The sequence below is a fragment of the Callithrix jacchus genome, chromosome 12, assembly GCF_049354715.1.
Source record: "Callithrix jacchus isolate 240 chromosome 12, calJac240_pri, whole genome shotgun sequence".
NCBI lineage: Eukaryota > Metazoa > Chordata > Mammalia > Primates > Cebidae > Callithrix > Callithrix jacchus.
The window spans coordinates 5,592,857-5,616,452 of NC_133513.1; the positions used below are offsets into that span (position 1 = coordinate 5,592,857).

The 23,596-nt window shown below is 53.9% G+C and overlaps 3 protein-coding genes and 1 pseudogene across 38 annotated transcripts in view; 3 read left to right on the forward strand and 1 right to left on the reverse strand.

The window, feature by feature from the left end:
- NAA60 (N-alpha-acetyltransferase 60, NatF catalytic subunit) overlaps positions 1-7,623 on the forward strand; it is a 38,576-nt gene extending 30,953 nt beyond the window's left edge. For all 8 annotated transcript variants that reach the window (XM_078344539.1, XM_078344538.1, XM_078344535.1 and 5 more), the window contains 5 exons: positions 53-182; positions 3,243-3,339; positions 4,089-4,323; positions 5,437-5,798; positions 6,183-7,623. In XM_078344539.1, the coding sequence (XP_078200665.1) occupies positions 53-182; positions 3,243-3,339; positions 4,089-4,323; positions 5,437-5,593 (619 nt within the window). In that variant the 3' untranslated portion in view covers positions 5,594-5,798; positions 6,183-7,623. The remainder of the gene's footprint in view (positions 1-52; positions 183-3,242; positions 3,340-4,088; positions 4,324-5,436; positions 5,799-6,182) is intronic.
- Positions 7,624-12,582: 4,959 nt separating this feature from the next.
- Positions 12,583-17,317, reverse strand: C12H16orf90 (chromosome 12 C16orf90 homolog). Of its 4 annotated transcripts, XM_035266761.3 has the most exons (5): positions 17,214-17,317; positions 15,470-15,595; positions 14,840-14,988; positions 13,611-13,964; positions 12,583-13,075 (listed from the first exon to the last, which is right to left on the reverse strand). In XM_035266761.3, the coding sequence occupies exons 4-5, from the start codon at positions 13,747-13,749 to the stop codon at positions 12,918-12,920; spliced, it is 297 nt and encodes a 98-aa protein (XP_035122652.1). In that variant the 5' UTR covers positions 13,750-13,964; positions 14,840-14,988; positions 15,470-15,595; positions 17,214-17,317; the 3' UTR covers positions 12,583-12,917. The 4 variants fall into 4 exon arrangements, with proteins under 4 accessions (XP_035122652.1, XP_035122651.1, XP_035122650.1 ...); XM_035266760.3 differs by lacking the exons at positions 14,840-14,988; positions 15,470-15,595; positions 17,214-17,317 and adding an exon at positions 14,481-14,564; XM_035266759.3 differs by lacking the exons at positions 14,840-14,988; positions 15,470-15,595; positions 17,214-17,317 and adding an exon at positions 14,447-14,564 and having other exon boundaries at positions 13,674-13,964.
- Positions 15,280-16,200, forward strand: LOC100403593 (large ribosomal subunit protein eL18 pseudogene; annotated as a pseudogene).
- Positions 17,318-17,417: 100 nt separating the features above from the next.
- CLUAP1 (clusterin associated protein 1) overlaps positions 17,418-23,596 on the forward strand; it is a 42,120-nt gene continuing 35,941 nt past the window's right edge. For 7 of the 26 annotated variants that reach the window (XR_004731671.3, XM_078344513.1, XM_078344500.1 and 4 more), the window contains exons 1-2: positions 18,155-18,237; positions 23,035-23,146. Coding sequence is in view for 23 of the 26 variants with exons in the window: in XM_078344513.1 (XP_078200639.1) it covers positions 18,216-18,237; positions 23,035-23,146 (134 nt within the window). In the remaining 3 variants the exon portion in view is untranslated. Of the gene's footprint in view, positions 17,661-18,154; positions 18,238-20,620; positions 20,692-22,757; positions 22,835-23,034; positions 23,147-23,596 lie in introns of those variants that run through there. The other 19 variants (XM_078344505.1, XM_078344509.1, XM_078344516.1 and 16 more) reach the window with 9 other exon arrangements.

Genomic DNA, 23,596 nt, shown 5'->3' on the forward strand with positions numbered 1-23,596 from the left:
AGGGCATGACTTCAGTTGGACTTGAGGTCACCTGAGTATGTTCTCTTCTCAGGTACCCAGACTCATGGTATCGTGATATCACATCCAACAAGAAGTTCTTCTCCCTTGCTGCAACCTACAGAGGCGCCATTGTGGGAATGATAGTAGCTGAAATTAAAAACAGGACCAAAATACATAAAGAGGTACGTGTGTGAAGTGATGACCTGGCAGTCACGGTCACTGGACAATGCCGCCTGCCCCTCGCCATTGTTCAAGGAACCTGTGACCCAAGGAATCCAAATGGCCAACAATGCTGGCCCCGGCTGGTGCTTTTCGTGTGTGTGTGTGTGTGTGTGTGTGTGTGTGTGTGTGTCTCTGTGAGATTTCGTGGCACATGGGCCTCTAGTCATGCCCAGCAGCAGGCTTCATAACCACTGTCGTTCCGAAGCAGGAATGAGCACAGATGATGCCTTGAGAGTCTGCAGTTCAAACGTGCTATGGAAAGATCCCTGATGCTGTTGGCGGCAGTGTCATAGAAACCGCTAAGACTGCCGTAGCCTGTTGAAGGGTGCTAGTTACATACAGTTCGAGGTCAGGGAAAGTATACACCTAATTTTTTTTCCCCTCTAACTGAACGGAGCCCTTCAAGATCTATCTAAGAACCCCTGGGCATCTGTGGATCCCCTCAGCCCCACTCCAGGCTAGCAAACCCCACTCCGAATATAAACAGTACGGCCATCGCCACAGTGGCTACGTTGTTCCAGACGGTTGACTCTGGTCAACATTCTGCCGGACAGTGCTGGTCATCCCAGCATCTGAGGTAGTGTTTACCACCTGGGGATTTAGCCGAGGAGGGAAAAACCCACCAGCTGGCAGATGAAGTGGTTCCGTTTGTTTGGCTTGAGGTAATTTCTTTAAAAGGTCAAGAAGGGCTGGGCTCGGTGGCTCATGCCTGTAATCCCAGCACTTTGGGAGGCCCAGGTGGGCAGATCACTTCAGGTCAGGAGTTCGAGACCAACCTGGCCAACATGGTAAAACCCTGTCTCTACTAAAAGTAAAAATAAAAGTAAATTAGCCAGGCATGATGGCACACGCCTATAATCCCAGCTACTTGGGAGGCTAAGGGACAAGAATCTCTTGAACCTGGGAGGCAGTGGAGGTTGCAGTGAGCTGAGATTGTGCCATTACACTCCAGCCTGTGTGACAGAGTGAGACTCTGTCTCTAAATAAATAAATAAATAAAAGGTCAAGAGGGAGGCACGTCTCTCCCTTTAAGGTCCCAAATCCACTGGCATCTACCCTGTTTTCCCTGTGGTCATGTTCTGTCTGGCACAGACCTTTTCTCTCCTGCGTCACTTTTCCTGTCCTAGCTTCCTCCTGAGCTTTTTTCTTTGATTTTTAAGTGCTAAGATGTAGCAGAAAGCAAGTGTCAACATCCTTTTGATCTCTCTCTTTTTTTTTTTTTTTTTTTTTTTTTGAGACCAAGTTTCACTCTTGTTTCCCCAGCTGGAGTGCAGTGGCGCAGTCTTGGCTCACTGCTACCTCCGCACCCCAGGTTCAAGCAATTCTCCTGCCTCAGTCTTTTTTTTTTTTTTTTTTTGAGACTGAGTCTCACTCTGTCACCAGGTGCCACACTGGAGTACAGTAGTGCAATCTCAGCTCACTGCAATCTCTGCCTCCCGGGTTCAAGCAATTCTCCTGCCTCAGCCTCCCAAGTAGCTGGGACCACAGGCGCGCGCCACCACGCGCAGCTAATTTTTGTATTTTTTAGTAGAGACGGGGTTTCACCACATTGAGCCAGGATGATTTCAATCTCTTGACCTCGTGATCTACCCACCTGAGCCTCCCAAAGTGTTGGAATTACAGGTGTGGGCCACCGCACTCAGCCTCCCAAATGCTAGGATCACACACGTTAGCCCCTGTGCCTGGCCTTTTTTTTTTTGAAACAGAGTCTTACTGTCTCCCAGGTTGGAGTCCAGTGGCGTGATCCCAGTCCTGGCTCACTGCAGCCTCCACCTCCTAAGTAGCTAGGATTTTAGATGTGCACCACCATACTTAGCTAATTTTTAGTGGAGACAGGGTTTCACCACGATGGCAAGGCTGGTCTAGAACCCCTGGCCTCAAGTGATCCACCTGCCTCAGCCTCCCATAGTGCTGGGATTACAGGCGTGAGCCACCATACCTGGCCTAGTCTCTCCTCTGGATGGGACACGTCCGTACCCTCCCCCATGACTCATTCCCCTGAACCCCCTCCGCCTCCGGGTGGCTTTTCCTGAGTGTCCCGTGGTGACTGTGTGCCTGCCCCCAGGTGATGGCTGGGTCTCTTCCTCCTCTTGAATGTGTTTGTGTTCCCCTGAGGCCGACATGGGGACCCTTTTGCTTGTGTTCACGGCTCTCAGGAGAGGAGCCCTCTGGCCTGTACGCTGGCATCTGCTCACCTCAGCCCTTTCAAAATAAGTGAGTTCAAGGCCAAGGCAAAGCAAAGCCTGTTAAAAGATGTCAGCTGGGAAACACCCTGCCTGTGGGCCTGGAGTAACAAGAGTGATCAGGACGCCTTCCTCACTGGACTGATGTGTCCAGGTGAGCTGTGGCTTGAAGAGCTCTGGGAGAGCAGAGAGCCTGGAGAGGCCAACCCCAGCCCAGCACGTCGGAGCAGAAAGGCCTTCTTGTTCTTCAGAAGTTGGAAGATGATAAGAGCCTCATGCTCATCAGATTCATGACTCCCACCCAGAATTCTACCTCTAAAACCAAGAGATGGTGGGGTGGCTGTATGCAGGTGTGGCAGTGTTCTCTGCATGTGGAGGCAGCAGAGAGTGCTGGACGGCCACCCGGGTCTCCCTCCTCCAGGACCACCTGGGGCAGTGTGTGATTCTTTAAACTTTGCATTTGTCCACTGTCCTTCATCCTGGTGGACCAGGTGACAGCATGCATTCCCATTAGACCCATGTGGTGCTGTGTAGTTGCTCCCTTCATGCCGTAACTCGACCTCATGCTGGCATTAGAGCTTCCTTCCCGTCCTTGGCTAGGCCTCCTACACATCCCCGAGAGAAGCTCCTTTTGTGTGTGTGCATATTTCAGCAGCTTTTCACCAGAAGGACAAGGATGCTCTCATTTCCGTGGGGAGTAGGGGCAACTCTCCAGCACCTCTTGATTCTGCCCCTCCCACTCGGTGTCCATCTGGCTGTTGTGGTGGGGAGTGGGTGTGGAGCGGCCTGGGCTGGGCTGTGCAGTGAGCCTGACTTTCTCTGTGACTCTTCCTCTAGGATGGAGATATTCTAGCCTCCAGCTTCTCTGTTGACACGCAAGTTGCGTACATCCTGAGTCTGGGCGTCGTGAAAGAGTTCAGGAAGCATGGTATCGGTAAGAGCAGCTAGGCTCACAGCTTGGCACCCACCCCACCCCCCATTCCGCCTGCACCATCTCTTCCCTAGCCCCGACGAATCTGGCCCATGAACGTCCCTCAGTCTCATCTTCCATGCTCATCCCCATCTTGGGCCAGACCTTCCTCATCCCTCCCCGGCCAGAGTGGCCACCACCTTCGGCCATCCTCTTTCCACACACTCCCAGGCCTTTATGCCACAGCCTCACTCAGCCCCCAGGATGGAGCTGAGGAAACGGGCACCTCTCACTCTTACTGCCACCACATACACAACTCATGTCTGTTCACTGAGTGCTCACAATTCCAAGTAGAAAGCGTGAACACACAGGACGAGGCCTCACTCACCACCACTTCTCTGACGTCCCATCCCACTCGGCCACACGGCCAGTGAGAGGCAGAGTCTTCATTAGCTTGAAACCCAGGCCCGTCTATCCCACGTTTCCCTGGGCTCACGTTGACCCTGTTTGTTGTCTGAAAGTGAGTCTCCTTGTGAGGCTAGCCCGTGGGAGGGCACTACAAGGCCACCTCTGCAGTCCCTCTCTGGTTTGTAGCTACCAGGCTCCATCTGGCTGTAAGAATTTAGGGGCTTTGACGGCGGTGAGGGAAGGCTGGTCTCTGATACAGTGGGCCGAGACCCCTCTGGGAGACTCCTGCGAAGCCCCCATCCCAGCCCAGTCACCCTTCCTTCCTAACTGCGCTGCCTGCGTAACTGTCACCTCTTCTCCCCGAGGTTCCCTCTTACTTGAAACTTTAAAGGACCACATATCAACCACCGCCCAGGACCACTGCAAAGCCATTTACCTGCATGTCCTCACCACCAACACCACAGCAATCAACTTCTACGAAAACCGAGACTTCAAGCAGCACCACTATCTCCCCTATTACTACTCCATCCGAGGGGTCCTCAAAGATGGCTTCACCTACGTCCTCTACATCAACGGCGGCCACCCTCCCTGGACAATCTTATATCCTTCACTTCTGGGGAGAAGGACTGTGGCTTCCAGGTCATAAGGGTGGCAGAGCCAGTGAGCAAGTTGGAGCTGTGGTCCCCTCAGATGATATTCAGGTGGCTAAGCTTATGGACACTTCTGTCCCTCACCTGATCGTGTTGTGGGTAAATCTGATGCACATTGGGTATCAGATTTTTTGGGTAAATCGAGGTGCACATATTACCATGTTGGCCAGGCAGGTCTCGAACTCCTGAGCCTAAATGATCCGCCTGCTTCAGCCTCCCAAAGTGCTGGGATTACAGGTCTGAGCGCCCGAGCCCAGCTGGAGAGCCTGCTGCTCCAATTGCACTGGGGATCAGCAGTGCACAAAGTAGACTGGAGCCCCTGTCCTCCCAGGAAACAAGTGCGGTGAAAAGAGGTTTTTACTTTTTTTGAACACGTGGGTTCATACCTTCCTTTTGGGGTGCATGACCCAAAGGTGTGCCCTTCCCTGCTTCCTCCCCCTTAAATCTCACTGGCCCCTGACAGGTTGGAGGGAAGCCAGGAAACTTTTAATAGTCACAGAGTATGGCTCAAAAAATGGTGTGTGTGCGCGCATGTGTGTTACTGTGTTTCCAAATGCATGCATCTAAGATTTATTACTTACATAGGCTAATAAGCAGGAAAGAGACAGGATTCCACACTCCGCAGGCCTTCTAGCTTATGTGAAGATGGGCCCCTGCAGACCTCCAAGGGGTCAGTACTGTTGATCCCCTCCTCGACCTAAGGACAGGGCTTAGTCCCTCTTGCTGCCCCAAGGGTTGAGAATCTAGGGAGAACCAGAAACACTTGCTCTTCTGCCAGGCCCCTTCCCCACTCCCCATCCATCCCTGGATGTGGTGTCCACATGCCTGCAGCCTCACCCAGAAGGCCTTTCTGTCCCCAGACCCCACCCTTTGTTATTTTGCACAGCAGAGGCCACTTGGTCTCATGAGCTTTTCCAGCTCTGCAGAGGCTTGGTGGGCTCTCGACCTCCCAGGCGTGGTATGCCATCTGCACACAGTCCCACGGGCCACTGTGTGGACCCCTGATGACTGTGCCCCAGGAGCGTGGTCAGGGCAAGTTGCAATCTTCCTTAACGGAGCCCACAGACTACATCCAGCACCTGGGCTCTGCGCTAGCCAGCCTGAGCCCCTGCTCCATCCCACACAGAGTCTACCGCCAGGCCCACAGCCTGCTCTGCAGCTTCCTGCCATGGTCAGGCATCTCTTCCAAGAGTGGCATCGAGTACAGCCGGACCATGTGATGTTGGCTGGGCAGCCGCCACCAGGCCCCACCCCTCGGTCCCCTGCAGAGCCTGTCTTTCTGTCTATCTGACCCCTGCTATCTTTTGCAAGGAGCTGGTGGCCACCTACCGGGCTCGTCGGCCTGCCCCAGCTGCAGGCCCGGTGCTACACGGGCTCGGGAACAGAACGTCATGGGCACCCACAGAGTGTGCCCACCTCTGGCAGGTACGCTACAGGTGACAGGAGGGTATGGGAGCTTGGTGCTTCCAGCACAAAAGCAGAAGGCCCTGGAAGGGCAGAGAGAATGGCAGAGCTGGAAGGGGCTGTGGGGACTGTAGAGTCCACCACCTGTCCACCAGCACAGCCCAGAGGTTTGGTGACTTGTACCAAGCTCACACCGTGGGCTTCATGGCTGCTGGGCTGCGCACCAGACTTTGTAGCAATCAGTGCCTTTATTTGTGCGAGGACCGAGAAGCACCTGGTGGCTGCAGGCAGGCGCTATGGCCTGGAGAAGGCCTGGTGCTCCTGGAGCGCCCACAGGCAGGGTGTGGGGTGGGTAGAGCGTCTCCACCGGGCCTTCACCCTGCCCTACTCTTCTCTTTCCCGCAGGCTCTCCAGCTTTCCTTCCTGCTTCTGGAAACCCCTGCCTCTGCCCGCTGCCCTGGCCTTGCCTCCCTGCACATGCACCATCCCCAGGGCTGACCCGGTATGGCTGCATTCACTGGGAAGGGACTGCCCTTGCTGGGCCTCTCTCACTCTGCTGCCTGTTCCTGCAGCTCCATCCTGCAAAGCCAGAGGGGACTTTGTGCTGCGAGGGAGGAACACAAGTATTGTGGACACTCTTGACCCTAAAGGCACAGGAGCCTTGCAACACGGGGGCACAATAAAGGGAATGCCAGGTCCCCCTCCAGAGCCAGCCCGGAGAAGCCTGGAGGATGGGGAGTGGCCCCCGCTCCCCCTTAAGTGGCTGATGAGGGGTGGGCAGCCTGGGGGAGGATTTTCATGCAAGCACAGAGCTCTGAGGCTCAGCCCCCCACCACAGGTGGTAACACACCGGGACAGTTTCCGCTCCTCAGTACCTTATGTGCAGTGTCCAGTGCCCTGGAAGGTCACACTGCCCATCGGACCGTGGCATGCTCCATTCAGCTGACCTGCTGAGAGCCAGGCTGAGGACAGGCACCACTGAGACTCCCTGGGTCCTCCCTGCCCTCCCTTGTGCTGCCGTGAGCTGCTGCTCTGAGGCCTGACCACATGCAGACAGGAGGGAGCTGAGCTTGACATTGGGCCTCAAGGCTGCCATGTGCCTTGTAGGGCCCAGCCTCGTGGATGGGGGCAGTCCTGTGCCTTGTGTGCCCTCAGCCGCCAAAGGCAGAGAGACTGTCAGTGCCGGGGGTATATCACACGCTTCTAGCATCCTCTCCCCCCTGCATCCCCCAAACACTGCTTGCTGCCTGCCCTGCCCTCCAAAGCAGGGGTGGGGTGGGGCAGAGTTCTGCCCAGTGTAACTACGGTGTTACAAAGCCATGGCAGAGGGTCCTAGCAGTGCCAGCCTTCCCCAGCCTGAGGAAAAGGAGGGAGGGGCAAGAACAACCTGGGCAGACGGGGCCTTGGGGACCTGAGTTCCTCCTCCAGAGTTGCCCAGCAAGGGGCTCTCAGAGTGCTGGGGCAGCCCAAGGTCCCCTCCTGGCCTCAGCGGGGGCCAGGGGCCCTCAAAATGAAGGCAGGTCCCAGGCAGGAGCAGCATTCCCCTCGCTGACGGTGCTGGCAGGAGGTTCCTGCTGTGCTGTGCTGTGCTGAGCTGACTGGCCTGAACCTCTGCTGAGGCTGCCTACCTGCCAGGCCCATACAGCACCGTCCACTGCGAATCAGCACTGACCACGTGATTTCTATTTCTGCCCCACAGGGTAGAATGAGTCTTCTGGAAGGCTCTGCCAGGGACATTTGTCCACACCCTGCCCTGCGCCTGCCCCTAATTACTAGTGTCCAGCCCAGTGTTGAAGAGATTGTAGCGTTCTGTCTCATTATGAGCAAATAAATAGACTCACCGGAATTGGTCACATCCTGCTTCCTGTACCCACCCAGCTGCTCCTCGGGCCTCTCCCTGTGGCTGAGGGCAGCCTGGAGCTGCTTGTCTTTGGCAAGGCCCCAGGATGGCTTCCAGATAAAGGGGCCAGTGGTTTTGTGTGAGGAACCCTGCCAAAGAATGCAAACTTTTGGTTGGGCGAGGTGGCTCACACCTGTAATCCCAGCACTTTGGGAGGCTGAGGCAGGTGGATCACAGGATCAGGAGATTGAGACCATCTTGGCCAACATGGTGAAACCCCATCTCTACTAAAAATTCAAAATTAGCCAGGCATGGTGGCCTGTGCCTATAATCCCAGTTACTTGGGAGGCTGAGGCAGGAGAATCGCTTGAACCTGGGAGGTGGAGGTTGCAGTGAGCCGAGATGGCGCCACTGCACTCCAGCCTGGTAACGGAATGAGACTCCTCAAAAAAAAAAAAAGAATGTGAACCTAGGGAAGAGCTTCTGCAGAGTTGAGAGGCACTACAGCTGGGCCCTTCTACTTTCTTTTTACTGGGACGTCCCCAGCAGCTGCCCTGTCTGGACCTCTCCCTGCCTCTAGGGCTTGAGGCAGCTTCCAGGGGGGATTCAGTTCACCCTGCTGTGGAGCCTGAGGTGGGTGCCCGCTCTGCACAGACCTGGTGCTTCTGTCAGCCTCTCACGGAAACTTCTGGCCACCCTCAAGGGATGCTGTTATCCCTGTTATAGATGAGGACCACTGGCTCGGGGGCTGACAGCCACGCAGTTTGTGACTGGTGGGTCCAGGCGTCCAGCCCGGGCCTGCATTCCTCTGAAGCCTGCATGGCCACTCTGTTACGCCGTGTCCCGTGTCTTTGACCTCAGCCATTGGCTGGGAGACATGCAGCTCACCTGCAAGATGGAGTAGGGGTGGACGCTGGTGCCCTGGGAGGCCAGGCAGCTGGGCACGGTGGACATGTGTCCAAAGCCACGGGGTGAGTAGATCCAGATGAACCTCCCGAGCTTACTCCAGGGAGCATCTGCTGGGGAGGTGCGCCTGGGTTACTCCGGCGAGGACCCTTTCACCTTTGCTGATGAGTCAGCTTGGGGTTAAGAGGGTGGCTCTTGGAGGCCCTTGGTGGATCATGTGACCAAGTAGTAACTTGCCCATGTGGGGCTCCAGATCCTCAGGCCCTGCTGAGTGAGGCCAGCCACACCACCGCTGCTCTAGGCCTCTCACCGTGGCCCCAGGGGACTGCAGAGCTGGGACACAGGCTCCTGCTCCACTGGGGGCACAAAGGGAATGTGGGACCCAAGGAGAAGTAAGATGATCACACAGGATGCACCAGACTTAGCACAGAGGCCAGCCCTAGGAGCCAGCTCTGCTCCAGGCCTGCTCAGGGATGGAGCCCAAGGCAGTCTTGGGGCTCCCTGCCAATGTGGCCAGGTCTCCCCAGTCCCTTCACATACCACCCAAGGATCTCCTACAGGGTGGGGGGGTCCTTCCTACTTCGCGGACTGAGACAGACTCCTAGCCAGTCCATTCCGGCCCACTGGTGTTCACGTACTCACAGCGGGAGGGACATGCCCAGGGATAGTACGTATTTTCACGAGCGTCCGCTTGCTCAGGCCGAGGGCTACTTTCTCCACATCAGCTCCCACCCCAGCACGCCATGGCTGGCTTTTCTGCCTCTAGCCTGTTGGAGTGCTTCTCAAGAAGGCTTTGGGAGGTTTGGGGAGGAACTGTCTAGAGGCCAATTTAGAGCCAGTTTCTTTGGGGCTAGCATGTGGCTGCAGCAGATGCCTTTCTCACGGATAAGATCCTGGCTACAGTTGTCAGTGGCTGAGTAGCAGACCACCTTAAAGCTTCACAGCCTAAGCAGGGGCCATTCTGTTTGCTTCCATTTCTGCAGCAGGGACCCCATGTGGTGTTAGCTAGGGAGGCTGGCGGGGCTGAAGGACCTGTATCCAAGACGGCCCTACCCACAGGGCTGCCCACAGTGAGCTCGGCTGCAGCCATGGGCTTGGCTCCTGCCCTCCATGGCCTCCTCAGGCTAGGTTGGTTTTGTACCATACGACAGTCCCCGGGTAGACTCCTTACGGGGCCACTGGCCTCCTGGGAAGCTGCCAGGCTTCCTTACTGCCCAAAGTGACACCCCGTCACTTCCACCCCATTCTACTGGTAAAGCAAGATCCAGAACCTGTCCCAGTTCAAGGGCAGGGGGCTACAAAGGGGCCAGAACACCAAGACACATGGCTCTGGGGTAGCAGAGGGGCCACTGACCACAGCCTGGGCCCGCCGAAAATCTGGAGCCTGAGGCAAGCTGTGCTCTTCTCTGAGCCTCCATTCTTTGTTCAGAAGTGACGTCCAGATGTGGTGGCTCACACCTAAAATCCCAGTATTTTGGGAGCCCAAGGTGGGAGGATCTCTTAAGCTCAGGAGTTCAAGATCAGCCTGAGCAACATAGTGAGACCCTCAGCTCTTAAAAAAATAGAAAATTAGCTGGGTGTGGTGGCCCATACCTGTAGTCCCAGCTACTCAGTAGGCTGAGATGGGAGGGTCACTTGGCTGAGGAGCCCACCGTGGTGACTCGTGCCTATAATGCCAGCACTTTGAGGGGCGGAGGTGGGAGCATCACTTGAGGCTGGGAGTTGGAGACCAGCCTGGACAACATAGCAAGACCCTTTACCAAAAAAATTTTTTAATTTACTAGACGGGGTGTCATGTGCCTTGGTCCCAGCTACTCAGGAGGCTGAGGCAGGAGGATCACTTGAACCCCACTTGAGGAGTTCAAAAGTGCAGTGAGCTAAGATCATGCCACTGCAGTCCAGCCTGGGAGACAGTGAGACCCTGTCTTCAAAAGAAAAAAGAAAAAAAAAGTGGATTCAGCCCCTAACAGTCTCCAAGGACCTTGTATTGACCTTCTAGACAAGCTCAGTTCTGCCCATCGTCTGCAGCTGGTGGCTGGCGCAGGTGTCCCTCGGTGTTCCCTCAGCAGCCCCCCAATGTCAATCTTTAGGGGTCCCTTGAGTCCACCTGTCCTCTGCGTCTCTGGGGAATGAGTGTTGTGGGAGAGAGAGAAGGAGCTGCCCCTCTGCCACCCCGTGTGACTCATCAGTGGACCTCAGGCCAGCCTCGTGCCTCCCACACCTGCCCCGTCACAGTTGCTCTTGGGAGCAGCATCTCAGAGCTCCCCGTCCTGGGGAATGCTACAGCTTCGAGTGTCCACCACCCCGGGCCATGCCCACATGCTCAGAACAACCCAAAAACTGCCCAAGGACTGAACTCTCCAGGATCTGCTGTCCCAGGGACACAAGAACTGTCCAGGGTGGACCCAGGGTACAGGGGAAGGGAAGGAGCCCAGCTGGCCTGGGCATGTCCCATGTCACCTGGCAGGAGCCCAAGGTAGGGGTGGCACAGGCTGGAGTCGCCAGATGGAAAGGTCACTGAGGCAAGCCCAGGTGCTCTTGTCGTCTCCCCACAGGATGGAGGCCTGGCCGTATAGAGCAAGCGTATTAGTCCGTTTTGACACTGCTGCCTGAGACTGGGTAATTTATAAACAAAAGAGGTTTAATTGACTCACACTTCCACATGGCTGGGAGGCCTCAGGAAACTTACAATCATGGCAGAAGGCAAAGGGGAAGCAGGCACCTTCTTCACAAGGCGGCAGGACAGAGAGAGGCGGTGGTGGGGAGGTGGGGTGGAACCGCCACACACTTTTTTTTTTTTTTTGAAACGGGGTCTCACTCTGTTGCCCAGGCTGGAGTGCAGTGGTACCATCTCTTCTCACTGCAACCTCCATCTCCTCGGTTGAACTGATTCTCATGCCTCAGACTCCCAAGTAGCTAGGATTACAGAGATGCATCACCACACCTGGCTAATTTTTATATTTTTAGTAGAGACAGGGGTTTGCCACATTGGCCAGGCTGGTCTTGAATTCCTGGTCTCAAGTGTTCTACCCACCTCGGCCTCCCAAAGTGCTGGGATTACAGGCGTGAGCCACCACACCCGGCCGCCAAACACTTAAACCATCAGATCTTCTGAGAACTCACTATCGCGAGGGCAGCAAGGCAGAAACTGTCCCCATGATCCAGTTACCTCCCATAAGGTCCCTTTCTCAACACGTGGGGATTAATTCGAGATGAGAGTTGGGTGGGGACACAGAGCCTAACTGTATCAGGCTTCTCACCCCCAGTAACTGCTCCCAGGGATACCAGGCAATGTCTGGAGACACTTGGTGTCACAGCTTGGAAGAGGGTGCTACTGGACCAAGTGGGTGGTGGCCAGAGGTGCTGCTTAACATCCTACATTCACAGGACAGCCTCTGTCCCAAAGAATGATCCAGTCCCAAACATCAACAGAGCTGAGTGGAGACACCCCAGCACAGGGGAAGCCCACACCTGGGTGCCCAGAATCTGGTCTGGCCGGGAGGAGAAGGGCTGTGCTCATCCTGCTCAGAGGGACCTGGGAGCTGGGGTCTGGTGGAACAGTGGCATCACCTGGTGGGGAGAGTGTGGGGTCCAGGTCCACATCCCTGCCTCGGCCGCTCTCCTCCCTGGTGCTCTCCCTGACCCAGCCCTGCTTTCCTTCATCCACTGTGTCTTCCATCCACAACTCCACAACCTGTATTTAGGCTCCTCCCGAGGTGGAAGGATCACTTGAGTTCAGGAGTTCAAGACCCTCCTGGGCAACACAGCAGGACCCCCCACAACTCTTAAAACAATAGAAAATTAGCCAGGCACAGTGGCTCACAATGTAGGCTGTTGAGCCCCTACCCACCCTATAGAGCCAAGCTCAGCAGTGCCTTATCCAGGAAGCCCTCCCAGACTACTTCCTTGGTGCCTCACACAGGCCCTTACCCCAGCTCATGCCTCTCATGCCCCCAGCAGCTAAGGGTGGGCGCACCACAGACCCATCTCTGGAGAGACACAGTACTGTTTTTCTGACCAAACTGGCCTTATGACAGATAGGCAGATAGACAAGAATGTGCAGGCCTTGGCTTTTATTGAGATCAGAGCTGTGGGCTCCCAGGCCTCTCGTGGGGGCCTGATTCTCCACTCAGTATGGCCTCCAAGGTACAAGTGCTGAATGGAGTCCGAGCGGGCTGCAAGGGAACGGCTGAGCTTCTACTGCTTCTCGCACTCCCTCAGGACCTCCTCCTTCCTCTCTCTCTCACATTTTGCCAAGGCCCAGGTCTGGGTGCTAGGCCGCTGCCTGGGCCACCTTGTGTGGCAGAGCCACTGCCAGGGGCTAGCCCCTCCTGCTGGGGGTGCCTCCTCAGCTGTCCTTGCCTTCCTGTCCCCAGTCCTGGTACTTGGGATTCCTATGGCCTCTCCAGGGCCCCAGAACGGGTTCTCTTGCACAAGGGATACATGGCCTCTTCTGAGGCCCCCCAGGATCTCTTGGGCCTGAGCCCCAAGCCCTCAGAAGGACCAGGCTGGGGGAGGGCACCCTTGGCTGGGTCCATGCTGGAACTGGAAGCTGAGGAAAGAGGAGGGAAAGGAGCCACTTGAGGGACCCAAGGGGAGGCTGGCAGGGAGGCTGCAGCCCACTGTGGGGTCCCCAGAACCCAATATCCTTGAAAACAAAAGGGAAGGTGGCAATGCTTCCTCCTTAACAGAACCCCCAGGGGAGGGAGGAGGTAGAGGGAAGAGAATGGTTCAAGCTGGAGGGACCCTCATCTAACCTGACCCCTCATTTTACAAGTGGGAAAACTGAAGCCCAGCAAGGGAGATAGCTTCCAAGGCTCTCACCAAGTGCGGAGCTGCGACAGTCACCCAGCCCTCCCCCAAGAGAGCCTCCCTTTTTCTTGCACCCCTTGTCCCTTGTGGATTCTCCAGGCCCCGCCCAGCTGTGGGGTGATGCAGGGATGGGGACAGATTAACCAAGATCTTAGCCTGCTGGGGCATGGCACCACTGTGGACAGTTGTTGGTGGAAAGGGGCCCGTCTGAGTCCCCAGCCCAACCATTCCCTGGGGTCTTCCCCCACGCCCAGTCCTGCCTTGACAGAGCTCACCAGTGTTTCCCAGACTGTCCCCGGGCAATTCTGCTTCCAGAAGGGCTGAGCAGTAGCTGTTACCTGGGCCCAGAGTCCCCTGTGGCAGGTCCAGGGTCCAGGCTGTGCCTTCGGGCTGTGGCAGGCAGCCCCCAGCCATAAGCCGGCCCAGCCAGTGGCTCTCACACTGGCTGGCGGGCGACAGGTGGCCCTGCAGGTAAAGAGCCAGGCCCTGGAGGTGGCGCAGCCGGAAGTTCTTGGGCTTGCTTCTCTGGGCACTGGGGCACTGCGGCTGCTGGGACCCCAGGCCCCCTTCGTAGAGGTTGGGTGGTATGTCAGGGTGGCCAGGGCTTCCTTGAGCCTGGCTCACTGCATCTGCAGAGGAGAGAGCGGGAGGGTGGTGGCCAGCCCCCCACAGTAGCCATGAGGGGAGAGTGTGGTCACGTGCCTCTTGAGAGCAGCTCACATGATGGGCTGCATCCCCAACCAGCCTGGCCTCAGCTTACCTGGCTGTTAGGCTCAGTCCACTGCCTCCCCCTACCCACGCCCAAGACATGACTCCTCCTCCCACTCCCAACCAATAGGAAGGGCTGGGAAGCCTGGAGCCTTTGGGACTGAGAGTGCTTAAAACACACTCACCCTGTTCTCTACACTACCCTAGAAAGATATGCTGGTCCCTGCAGAGAAATTGCACAGTGGGGTTGAGAGGAAGTGACCAGCCCAGGGCTGATGGCCTGGCCCAGTGGCCATTCCCATCTCCCAAGCATACATGTCCCTGAGGCCACCCCCGTGGCTTTGGGCCCAGATAGGAACAGAAATGCATCTCTCCTCCTGGCACTCCTCCCTGCACCCGGCACCTTCTCTTATGCGCAGCTCAGAAAATGCACAGACCAAGGCTTCCATGAAGGGCCAGTGTGTGGTGGGGAGGAGTGGCCAGGACTTCGGTGCAGCAGGGCCCTGCTCTCCCCTGCCTACAGGGTATATCTGCAGGTCTCCCCCGGCAACTGGTTCTTATGACATCACAGGGAAAACTCCCAGCCTCCCTGGACTCCTAGTTTGGGCGAGGGCAGTGTGGGAGGAAGGCATGGGAAGAGGCCAGGACCCCAGGGGAAGTCCCTGGTCCCTCTGGCTGGGGTCAGCCCACATAAAACACACTCAGCTCTGGCCAACAGGAGAGTCCTTCTTTGAGGTGATCTCTTGGGGCCAGCTTCCTCATCTGGGGTGGGAAATGAGGGTTCAGGAGTACAGACCTGGGGAGACCTAGGTCAGTGCTTTGAAAATGCTGAAAAGGGGCTGCTGCAGTGGCTTATGCTTGTAATCTCAGCACTTTGGGAGGATGAGGCAGGCAGATCACTTGAGGAGATGAGTTCGAGACCAGCTGGGCCAACATAGTGAAAACCTGTTCCCAAGAAAAATACAAAAATTAGCCGGGTATGGTGGCGGGGGCTTGTAATCCCAGCTACTCAGGAGGCTGAGGCAGGAGAATTGCTTAAACCTGGAAGCTGGAAGTTGCAGTGAGCTGAGATTGCACCACTGCACTCCAGCATGGGTGATAGAGCTAGACTCCGTCTCAAAAAAAAATGCTGAAAAGGTTGTTCTGGGTGACTGAATGAGTCACTTAACTTTTCTAACTGCTCATTTTCCGGTTAATCAGTTACCACCTATTGTATGCACCACATCAAGGGTAAGGATGTGGAGGAACTGGAACTCCCGTGTGCTGCTGGTGGGAATGTAAAATGGTGCAACTCTGGAAAACCATTAAGTTAATAAACATTCATCTTTCCAGACCTGGCGGAGCAGGAGGCGCCATCGTGGGAGTTGACATCCGCCACAAGGACTGAAAGGTTCGGCGCAAGGAGCCCAAGAGCCAGGATGTCTACCTGAGGCTGTTGCTTAAGCTGTACAGGTTTTTGGCCAGAAGAACCAACTCCACATGCAACCAGGCTGTGAGTCGCACCAAATGGCCACCGCTGTCCTTTCCCAGATGATCCAGAAGATGAAGTTTCCTGGCAGGGAAAACAAAACAGCTGTAGTTGTGGAGACCATAATGGATGACATGTAGGTTCAGGAGGTGCCCAAACTGAAGGTGTGTGTGCCGTGTGTGCCCAGCTGGGCCCACAGCTGCATCCTCGGGGCCGGCGGGGGGGGAGGGCAAGATCCTCACTTTCTACCAGCTGGCCCTGGACTCCCCCAAGGATTGTGGCACCGTCCTGCCCTCCAGTCCTGGAAAGGGCTGACAGGTGTGCCGGCATTTCAGCAAGGCCCCAGGAACCCTGCACAGCCACAACAAATCAAACGTCTACTCCAAGGGCCAGAAGTTTCAGCGTGCCAGAGGCCAATGGGCCAGCCAAGGCTACAAAAACAAACTCTGGATCCTACCTTCTTATTTAAAAAAACGTTGGATGCTGACAAAAAAAAAGTTAAACATTCAGTTTTTTTCTAGTCACAGGAGACCTAATTTTTCTTTTTTTCTTTGAGACACCAGGCTGGCGTGCAATGATGCAATCTCGGCTCACCACAACCTCCGCTGAGGCAGGAGTTCAAGTGATTCTCCTGCCTCAGCTTCCAGAGTTGCTGGGATGACAGGCACTCACCGCCACCCACAGCTAATTTTTGTATTTTTAGTAGAGGACATTTCACCTCGTTGGTGAACGAGCTCAACTCCTGAGCTCGTGATCCGCTGGCCTCGGCCTCCCAAAGAGCTGGGATTACAGGCGTGAACCACCATCCTCGGCCCATATATCTACTTTTGTGAATTATCGTTTAAAACATCTTCTCCGCCAGGCGCGGTGGCTCACGCCTGTAATCCCAGCACTTTGGGAGGCCGAGGCGGGTGGATCACGAGTTCAAGAGATCGGAGACCATCCTGGTCAACATGGTGAAACCCCATCTCTACTAAAAATACAAAAAATTAGCTGGGCATGGCGGCATGCACCTGTAATCCCAGCTACCCAGGAGGCTGAGGCAGGAGAATTGCCTGAACCCAGGAGGTAGAGGTTGCGGTGAGCCGAGATCGCGCCATTGCACTCCAGCCTGGGTAACAAGAGCGAAACTCCGACTCAAAAAAAAAAAAAAAAAAATAATAATAATAATAATAAATAAAATAAAACGTTTTCTCCATTCTCTAATTAGATTGTTTCTCATTATTGAGTGTTTAGAGTTCTTTATATATTCTGGATGCAGGTCTCTTTATCAGATAGGCGTTTTGTGAATATTTTCTTCTAGACTGTGGCATACCTTTTTTCTTAATAGTGTTTTTTAAATTTTATTTATTTATTTATTTACCTCCCTCCCACTCCAATAGTGTTTTTCTAGTTAGCGTTTCTTAAAAGTGAAGTGACATTTATGGGAGGCCATTGTTTCGGAGCGAGGCACCAACAGACCAGACCAACCAGAATGGAATCGCCAGTGCGAGGTGCCACGTAATCAAAGCGAACCCTGAGACAGGCCAGTCTGCCGAAAAACAGAAGATTCACTGCCACCCAAAAAGAGGCCCTGTTTACCTAGGCTGGCATAAGGAAGCCCCCTCTGCTTTAACCCACATGAGGAAACGCATCTGAAATAACCTGATGCCAACCAATCGCTTTGTGCACTACGCTGTTTGCTTGTTCCTGCTCAAGCTACCTAAGAAAACCCGGCTGCTGTGCCGCGCCTGGCGGGGAAAATCTCCCCGGTTCACGAGCGAAGGCTGTTCCTGCCTGCAGCGCCCTCACGACCCCCCGCAGTGTGGGAGGGGTTGCCGGATACGCGGGATGCGCGCGGCTCGGAGCGGCTTTGCGGCCTGTCGCGAAGCCCGAGCCGCCTGCGCGTGCGCAGAACCCCGCCCCTGCTTTCCTCTGGGCGCCAGCTGTGAGCCCGACCTCCGCCCAGCTACCGGAGCCCGAGGGGGACCGGGCTTTGCCTAGGACGAGGGAAAGCCGGCTTCTTCAGTATAGTGCATTTTTTTTTTTTAGACGGAGTCTCGCTCTGTCGCCCTGAAGGGCAGTGGCGCGTTCTCCGCTCACTGCAACCTCCGCCTGCCAGTTTCAAGTGATTTTCTTGCCTCAATTTCCCGAGTAGCTGAGATTACAGGTGTGCACCACCACGCTTGGCTAATTTTTGTATTTTTTGGTAGAGACGGGGTTTCGCCGTGTTGGCCAGGGTAGTCTCGAACTCCTGACCTCAAGTGATCCGCCCGCCTCGGCCTCCCGAAGTGCTGGGATTACAGGGGTGAGCCACCGCGCCCGGCCAAGTATAGTGCATTCTTTATACAAACGAGGGGGAAATAAGCATATGGAAAGCGCCTAGCGCAGCGTCAAGCACATAGGTGCTCGGAGCCTGTCAGCCAGCGCGAAACGTCTGCAAAGCCTGTATTTAAAGAGAGGCCTAAAAGCCGCGGAGTTAGTAACCCCCATACTCGCCGAGGTGGCCACGCCCACTGCCCTCGGCGTCTCGGGAGCGGCGTCTGCCGGCCTGCTCTGCCTGTGCGCCTGCGCAAGCTGCGGCGTATTCGCTTCCCGTTTTGTTTGGCCCTGACCGCGCGCCGTCCAAGGCTCCACTGGTTGCCGTAGAGACCGGCGAGCGCTGGGCGTGTAAGCGCTGAGGACCGAGTAGCTGCGACCCGTGGCTTCTGGGGACCTGAGCGTCATGTCTTTCCGCGACCTCCGCAGTAAGCTCCGCGCCCCTGTGACCTGAGGGTCTTCCAAATATTTAGCGTTCCTGCTCGCCAGGTCCCCTGTCTTGGTGACCTCTGAGGCTCGCACTGCCGGAGCCCCCTTTCGGGCCTCTGCTCCTCCGGGACCGCCCCTGATCCGCGGCTACCACCCCGCAGAGCGCCCCAGGCCGTTCTTAGACCATTTCTAGCGAGGAGGGAAAGTTTATATGCCACTGTCCTCGTATGGCTCAGAACGCTTGAAATGTGGCCACTTTAGATGAAGAACTGAATTTTTAATTGTCACTCATTTCTATTTGTATAGCTGCAGGCGTCTGTTCGCTACCGGGTTGGAAAATGCATGGAGACTTGAGAGACTGTTTTTTGAGTTGGGTTAGCTTAGCGCTTAGAAAAATGAACAGCAGGCCGGGCGCGGTGGCTCACGCTTATAATCCCAGCACTTTGGGAGGTCGTGGCGGGCGAATCACCTGAGGTCGGGCGTTCGAGACCAGCCTGAGCAACATGGAGAAACCCTGCCATCTCTACTAAAAATACAAAATTAGCTGGGCGTGGTGGCGCATGCCTGTAATCCCAACTACTCGGGAGGCAGAGGCAGGAGAATCGCTTGAACCCAAGAGGCGAAGGTTGCATTGAGCCAAGATCTCGCCATTGCACTCCAGCCTGGGCAACAAGAGTGAAACTCCATCTCGAAAGAAAGAAAACGAACAGCGGCGGCTGGGCATGGTGGCTCACACCTGTAATCCCAGCACTTTGGAAGGCTGGGGCGGGTGGATCACCTGGGGTCAGGAGTTCGAGACTAGCCTAGCCTGACCAACATGGAGAAAACCTGTATCTGTATTACAAATATAATAGAACAAAACTTGACTACTACGTAGTGGTCAGAAGTATTTAGGCAGTGCCTGACTCTGTGGAGGAAAGTCTGTTGCTTTCTTTTCTTTTCTTTGGTCCAGCCTGGTGACAGAGTGAGACTCTGTCTCAAAAAAAAAAGAATGAACAGCAACAAAACCGAGGAAAGGGGGCTGCACGATGTTTGTTGAGGCTAACGTTTTTTGAGTTTTAACGATCTGCCAGGGACCACTCTGTGTTATGTGAATTATTTCATTTTAATTATCTGCGAAATGAGGAAATGGGCACAGAGAGAACAAGTAACTTGGGCAGGTGACACTGGCGGTTGGAGGTGGTACTGGAGTTTGAATTCAGTTTGCCTGAGCTCCAGAGATCCTGAACTCTGTCTGCATCTATTTGCAGGGCTGGTGAGGAGAAGGGAGCTCGAATTCCTTTGCTAAGAGGATAGGGAAGTGTAAGAATGAGGCTAAGAGTGCTGGCTACGGCTGGGCACAGTGGCTTACACTTGTAATCCCAGCACTTTGGGGGACTGAGGCAGGCAAATCAGTTGTCAGGAGTTCGAGACCAGCCTGGCCAACATGGTGAAACCCTGTGTCTGCCTAAAATTCAAAAAATTAGTTGGGTGTGGTGACCCATGTCTGTAGTCCCAACTACTTGGGAAGCTAAGTAGAATTGCTTGAAATGGCGGGAGGCAGGGGGCGTGCAGAAGTTGCTGTGAGCCAAGATTGCACCACTACATTCCAGCCTGGGCCTCGGAGTGAGACTCTGTCTCAAAAAAAAAAAAAAAAAAAAGGGAATAGCAGATGATTGCCAATTTGGTGTGGTCTGAGGAGTCTCTTAAAGAGCCAGTTTTCTCTTTTTTCTTTCTTTTGTTTTTTTAAATGGGGTTTCACCATGTTGGTCAGGCTGGTCTTGAAGTCCCGACCTCAGGTGATCTGCCCACCTTGGCCTCCAAGGTGCTTGGATTACAGGCGTGAGCCACTGCGCCTGGCCCCAAAGAGCCAATTTTCTTTTTTTTTTTTTTTTTGTGAGACAGAGTTTCGCCCTTGTCACCCAGGCTGGAGTGCAGTGGCACAATCTCGGCTCACCGCAACCTCCTCCTCCTGGGTTCAGGCAATTCTCCTGCCTCAGCCTCCTGAGTAGCTGGGATTACAGGCACGCGCCACCATGCCCAGCTAATTTTTTGTATTTTTAGTAGAGACGGGGTTTCACCATGTTGACCAGGATGGTCTCGATCTCTTGACCTCGTGATCCACCCGCCTCGGCCTCCCAAAGTGCTGGGATTACAGGCGTGAGCCACCGCGCCCGGCCCCAAAGAGACAATTTTCTCACCAAATTACTGGTGCCTGAAATTTCAGCATTAGAGATGACTCCTGTGCTTGCTTCGGAAGCACATATGCTAAAATTGGAACGCTACAGAGAAGATTGGCAATTCTAAAATTGAAAAAAAGAGATTATTCCTTTTGGTTATGAATTGTTATTTTTCTACAATGTAAAAATATCCAGGAAGACACATTACCTTTTATCCACGTAGCCACTGAGCCCTGGAGTGTGAATCCTGTCCTCTGTGATTTGAAGGTCTTTGGTAGCCACACATCATACAGGGTGAGTGTCTCCTCCCCCATAGTTTTTTCAGAGAGGTCAACACCCTTCTAGGGAACATAGAATGGAGTTCTGTAGGGAAGAGATACAGGGAGATTTCAGATTTTTCTTTTTTTTGAGGCAAGTCTCACTCTTGCTGGGCTGGAGTCCAGTGGTATGATCTTGGATCACTACAATCTGTTTTCGGTTCAAGTGATTCTCCTGCCTCAGCCTCCTGAGTAGCTGGGACTACAGGCGTGTGCCACCACGCCCAGCTAATTTTTGTATTTTTAGTGGAGATGGGGTTTTACCATGTCGGCCAGGATGATCTTGATCTCTTGACCTTGTGATCTGCCTGCCTTGGCCTCCCAAAGTGCTGGGATTGCAGGCGTGAGCCACCGCGCCCGGCCAATTTCAGAATATTTTGACCTTGAATGAATGCTGTGAAGTTGTGCAGTGTGTGGTAAGGATCTTACTCAAATCCGTCTCCATTTGACAATAACACAACTGCACAAAGAGGACTTGACTAGTACACAGTGGTCAGAAGTCTTTAGGCAACGCCTGACCGTGTGAAGGAAAGTCTGCTGCCTTCTTTCTTTCTTTTCTTTTTTTTTTTGAGACAGAGTCTTGCTCTGTTGCCCAGGCTGGAGTGCAATGGTGTGATCTTGGCTCACTGCAACCTCCACTTCCCAGATGCCAGCAATTTTCCTGCCTCAGCCTCCCCGGTAACTAGAATTGTAGGCACCCACCACCACACCCACCTAACTTTTGTATTTTTAGTAGAGACAGGGTTTCACGTGTTGGCCAGGGTGGGTCTCAAACTCCTGACCTCAGGTGATCCACCCGCCTCAGTCTTCCGAAGTGCTGGGATTATACGCGTGAGCCACCATGCCACGCTGTGTTACTATTTCTTAATCTGTTTTATAATCTAAATATGGTTCTGTAGTTCAACCACTATAAGATTTCTAGTTTGGGTGCACTTTGGGAGGCTGAGGCAGGCAAATCACCTGAGGTCAGGAGTTTGAGAACAGCCTGACCAATGTGGAGAAACCCTGTCCCTACTACAAATACAAAATTACCCAGGCATGGTGGCACATACATGTAATCCCAGCTGCACATGAAGCCAAGGCAGGACAGTCGCTTCGACCCAGGAAGCAGAGGTTGTGGTGAGCAGAGATGGCGCCATCGCATTCCAGCCGGGGCAGCAAGAGCAAAACTCTGTCTCAAAGAAAAAAAAAAATTTGTTTAGATACAACACGACTGATCTTTTCTTATTATTTTTATTTTTTGAGTCAGTGTCTTGATCTGTTGCCCAGGCTGGAGTGCAGTGGCGTGATCTCGGCTCACTGCAACCTCTGCCTCCTGGGTTCAAGCGATTCTCCTGCTTCAGCTTCCTAAGTAGCTGGATTACAGGCACCCGCTACCACACCTAGCTAATTTTTGTATTTTTAGTAGAGATGGGGTTTCATCATATTGGTCAGGCTGGTCTTGATCTCCTGACCTTGTGATCTACCCACCTTGGTCTCCCAAAGTGCTGGAATTATGAGCCACTGTACTTGGCCAGCAACTGATCTTTAAAACTTGTGTTATTTGGGTCCCATATGCTCACTAAAATTAAAAACAAAGACAACTCAGAAACGTGAATGTCATCCTGCCCATTCCCCACAGAAATAACCACTGTTAACATTTTAAATTTTTTCTTTGAGACAGAGTTTCGCTGTTTTTACCCAGTTGCTGGAGTGCAGTGGCGCAATCTCGGCTCACCACAACCTCCGCCTCCTGGGTTCAAGCAATTCTCCTGCCTCAGCCTCCGGAATAGCTGGGACTACAGGCATGTGCCACCATGTCCAACTAATTTTTGTATTTTTAGTAGAGACGGGGTTTTACCATGTTGATCAGGATGGTCTCAATCTCTTGACCTTGTGTTCCACCCGCCTCGGCCTCCCAAAGGGCTGGGATTACAGGTGTGAGCCGCTGCACCCGGCCTAAAATAATTTTTAATTAGCTGAATTAGAGTCAAACCGCTGTTGATATTTTAAAATACTTTTTCTTCATAACATTTCATAAAGACAGGTGTTTCTTATTTTTAGCAGTAAAGAGAAATCAGATTCACAGCTAACCCCTCAGTTCCATTTTCGTATATAGCCATCTACTTCTCCCATTGAACGTAAGTACATGTTTTTGAGGTAGCATTTTTGGTATTTTAAATTTTGTCTTTGTTTTGGTTTCTCTGGTAGAAAGTTGGCAGATAGACCCTACAGCTGTCAACAGGTTGGAAATCGCAAGGAAAAGCAAAGACGGCATCTAAGTTAACAAGGAGTTGCCGGGGCACGGGGAACTGACTGAACTGTCTTTTACCTTGGACAGATTTCACCGAGATGATGAGAGCCCTGGGATACCCTCGCCATGTCTCTATGGAAAACTTCCGAACACCCAATTTTGAACTTGTGTCTGAAGTGCTTCTCTGGCTTGTGAAAAGGTTACAACTGCACATTATTTTATTTTAGTTATTTATTTTTTTTGAGACGGAGCTTCTCTCTCGTTGCCCAGGCTGGAGTGCAATGGCGCGATCTCGGCTCTCCGCAACCTCCGCCTCCTGGGTTCAGGCAATTCTGCTGCCTCGGCCTCCCGAGTAGCTGGGACTACAGGCACGTACTACCGTGCCCAGCTAATTTTTTGTATTTTTAGTTGAGATGGGGTTTCACCGTGTTGACCAGGATGTTTTCGATCTCTTGACCTCGTGATCCACCCGCCTCGGCCTCCCAAAGTGCTGGGATTACAGGCGTGAGCCACCGCGCCCGGCCCCAGCTGCACTTTACCGAAGTCTGAGAGTGAATGCTGGGTTTTATTTATTAGCCATCTAGAAAACAGGACACGGTTGTGGTGCTGCCCAAGGAAGAGTTTGATGAAGTTGGAGTTTGACAGACCC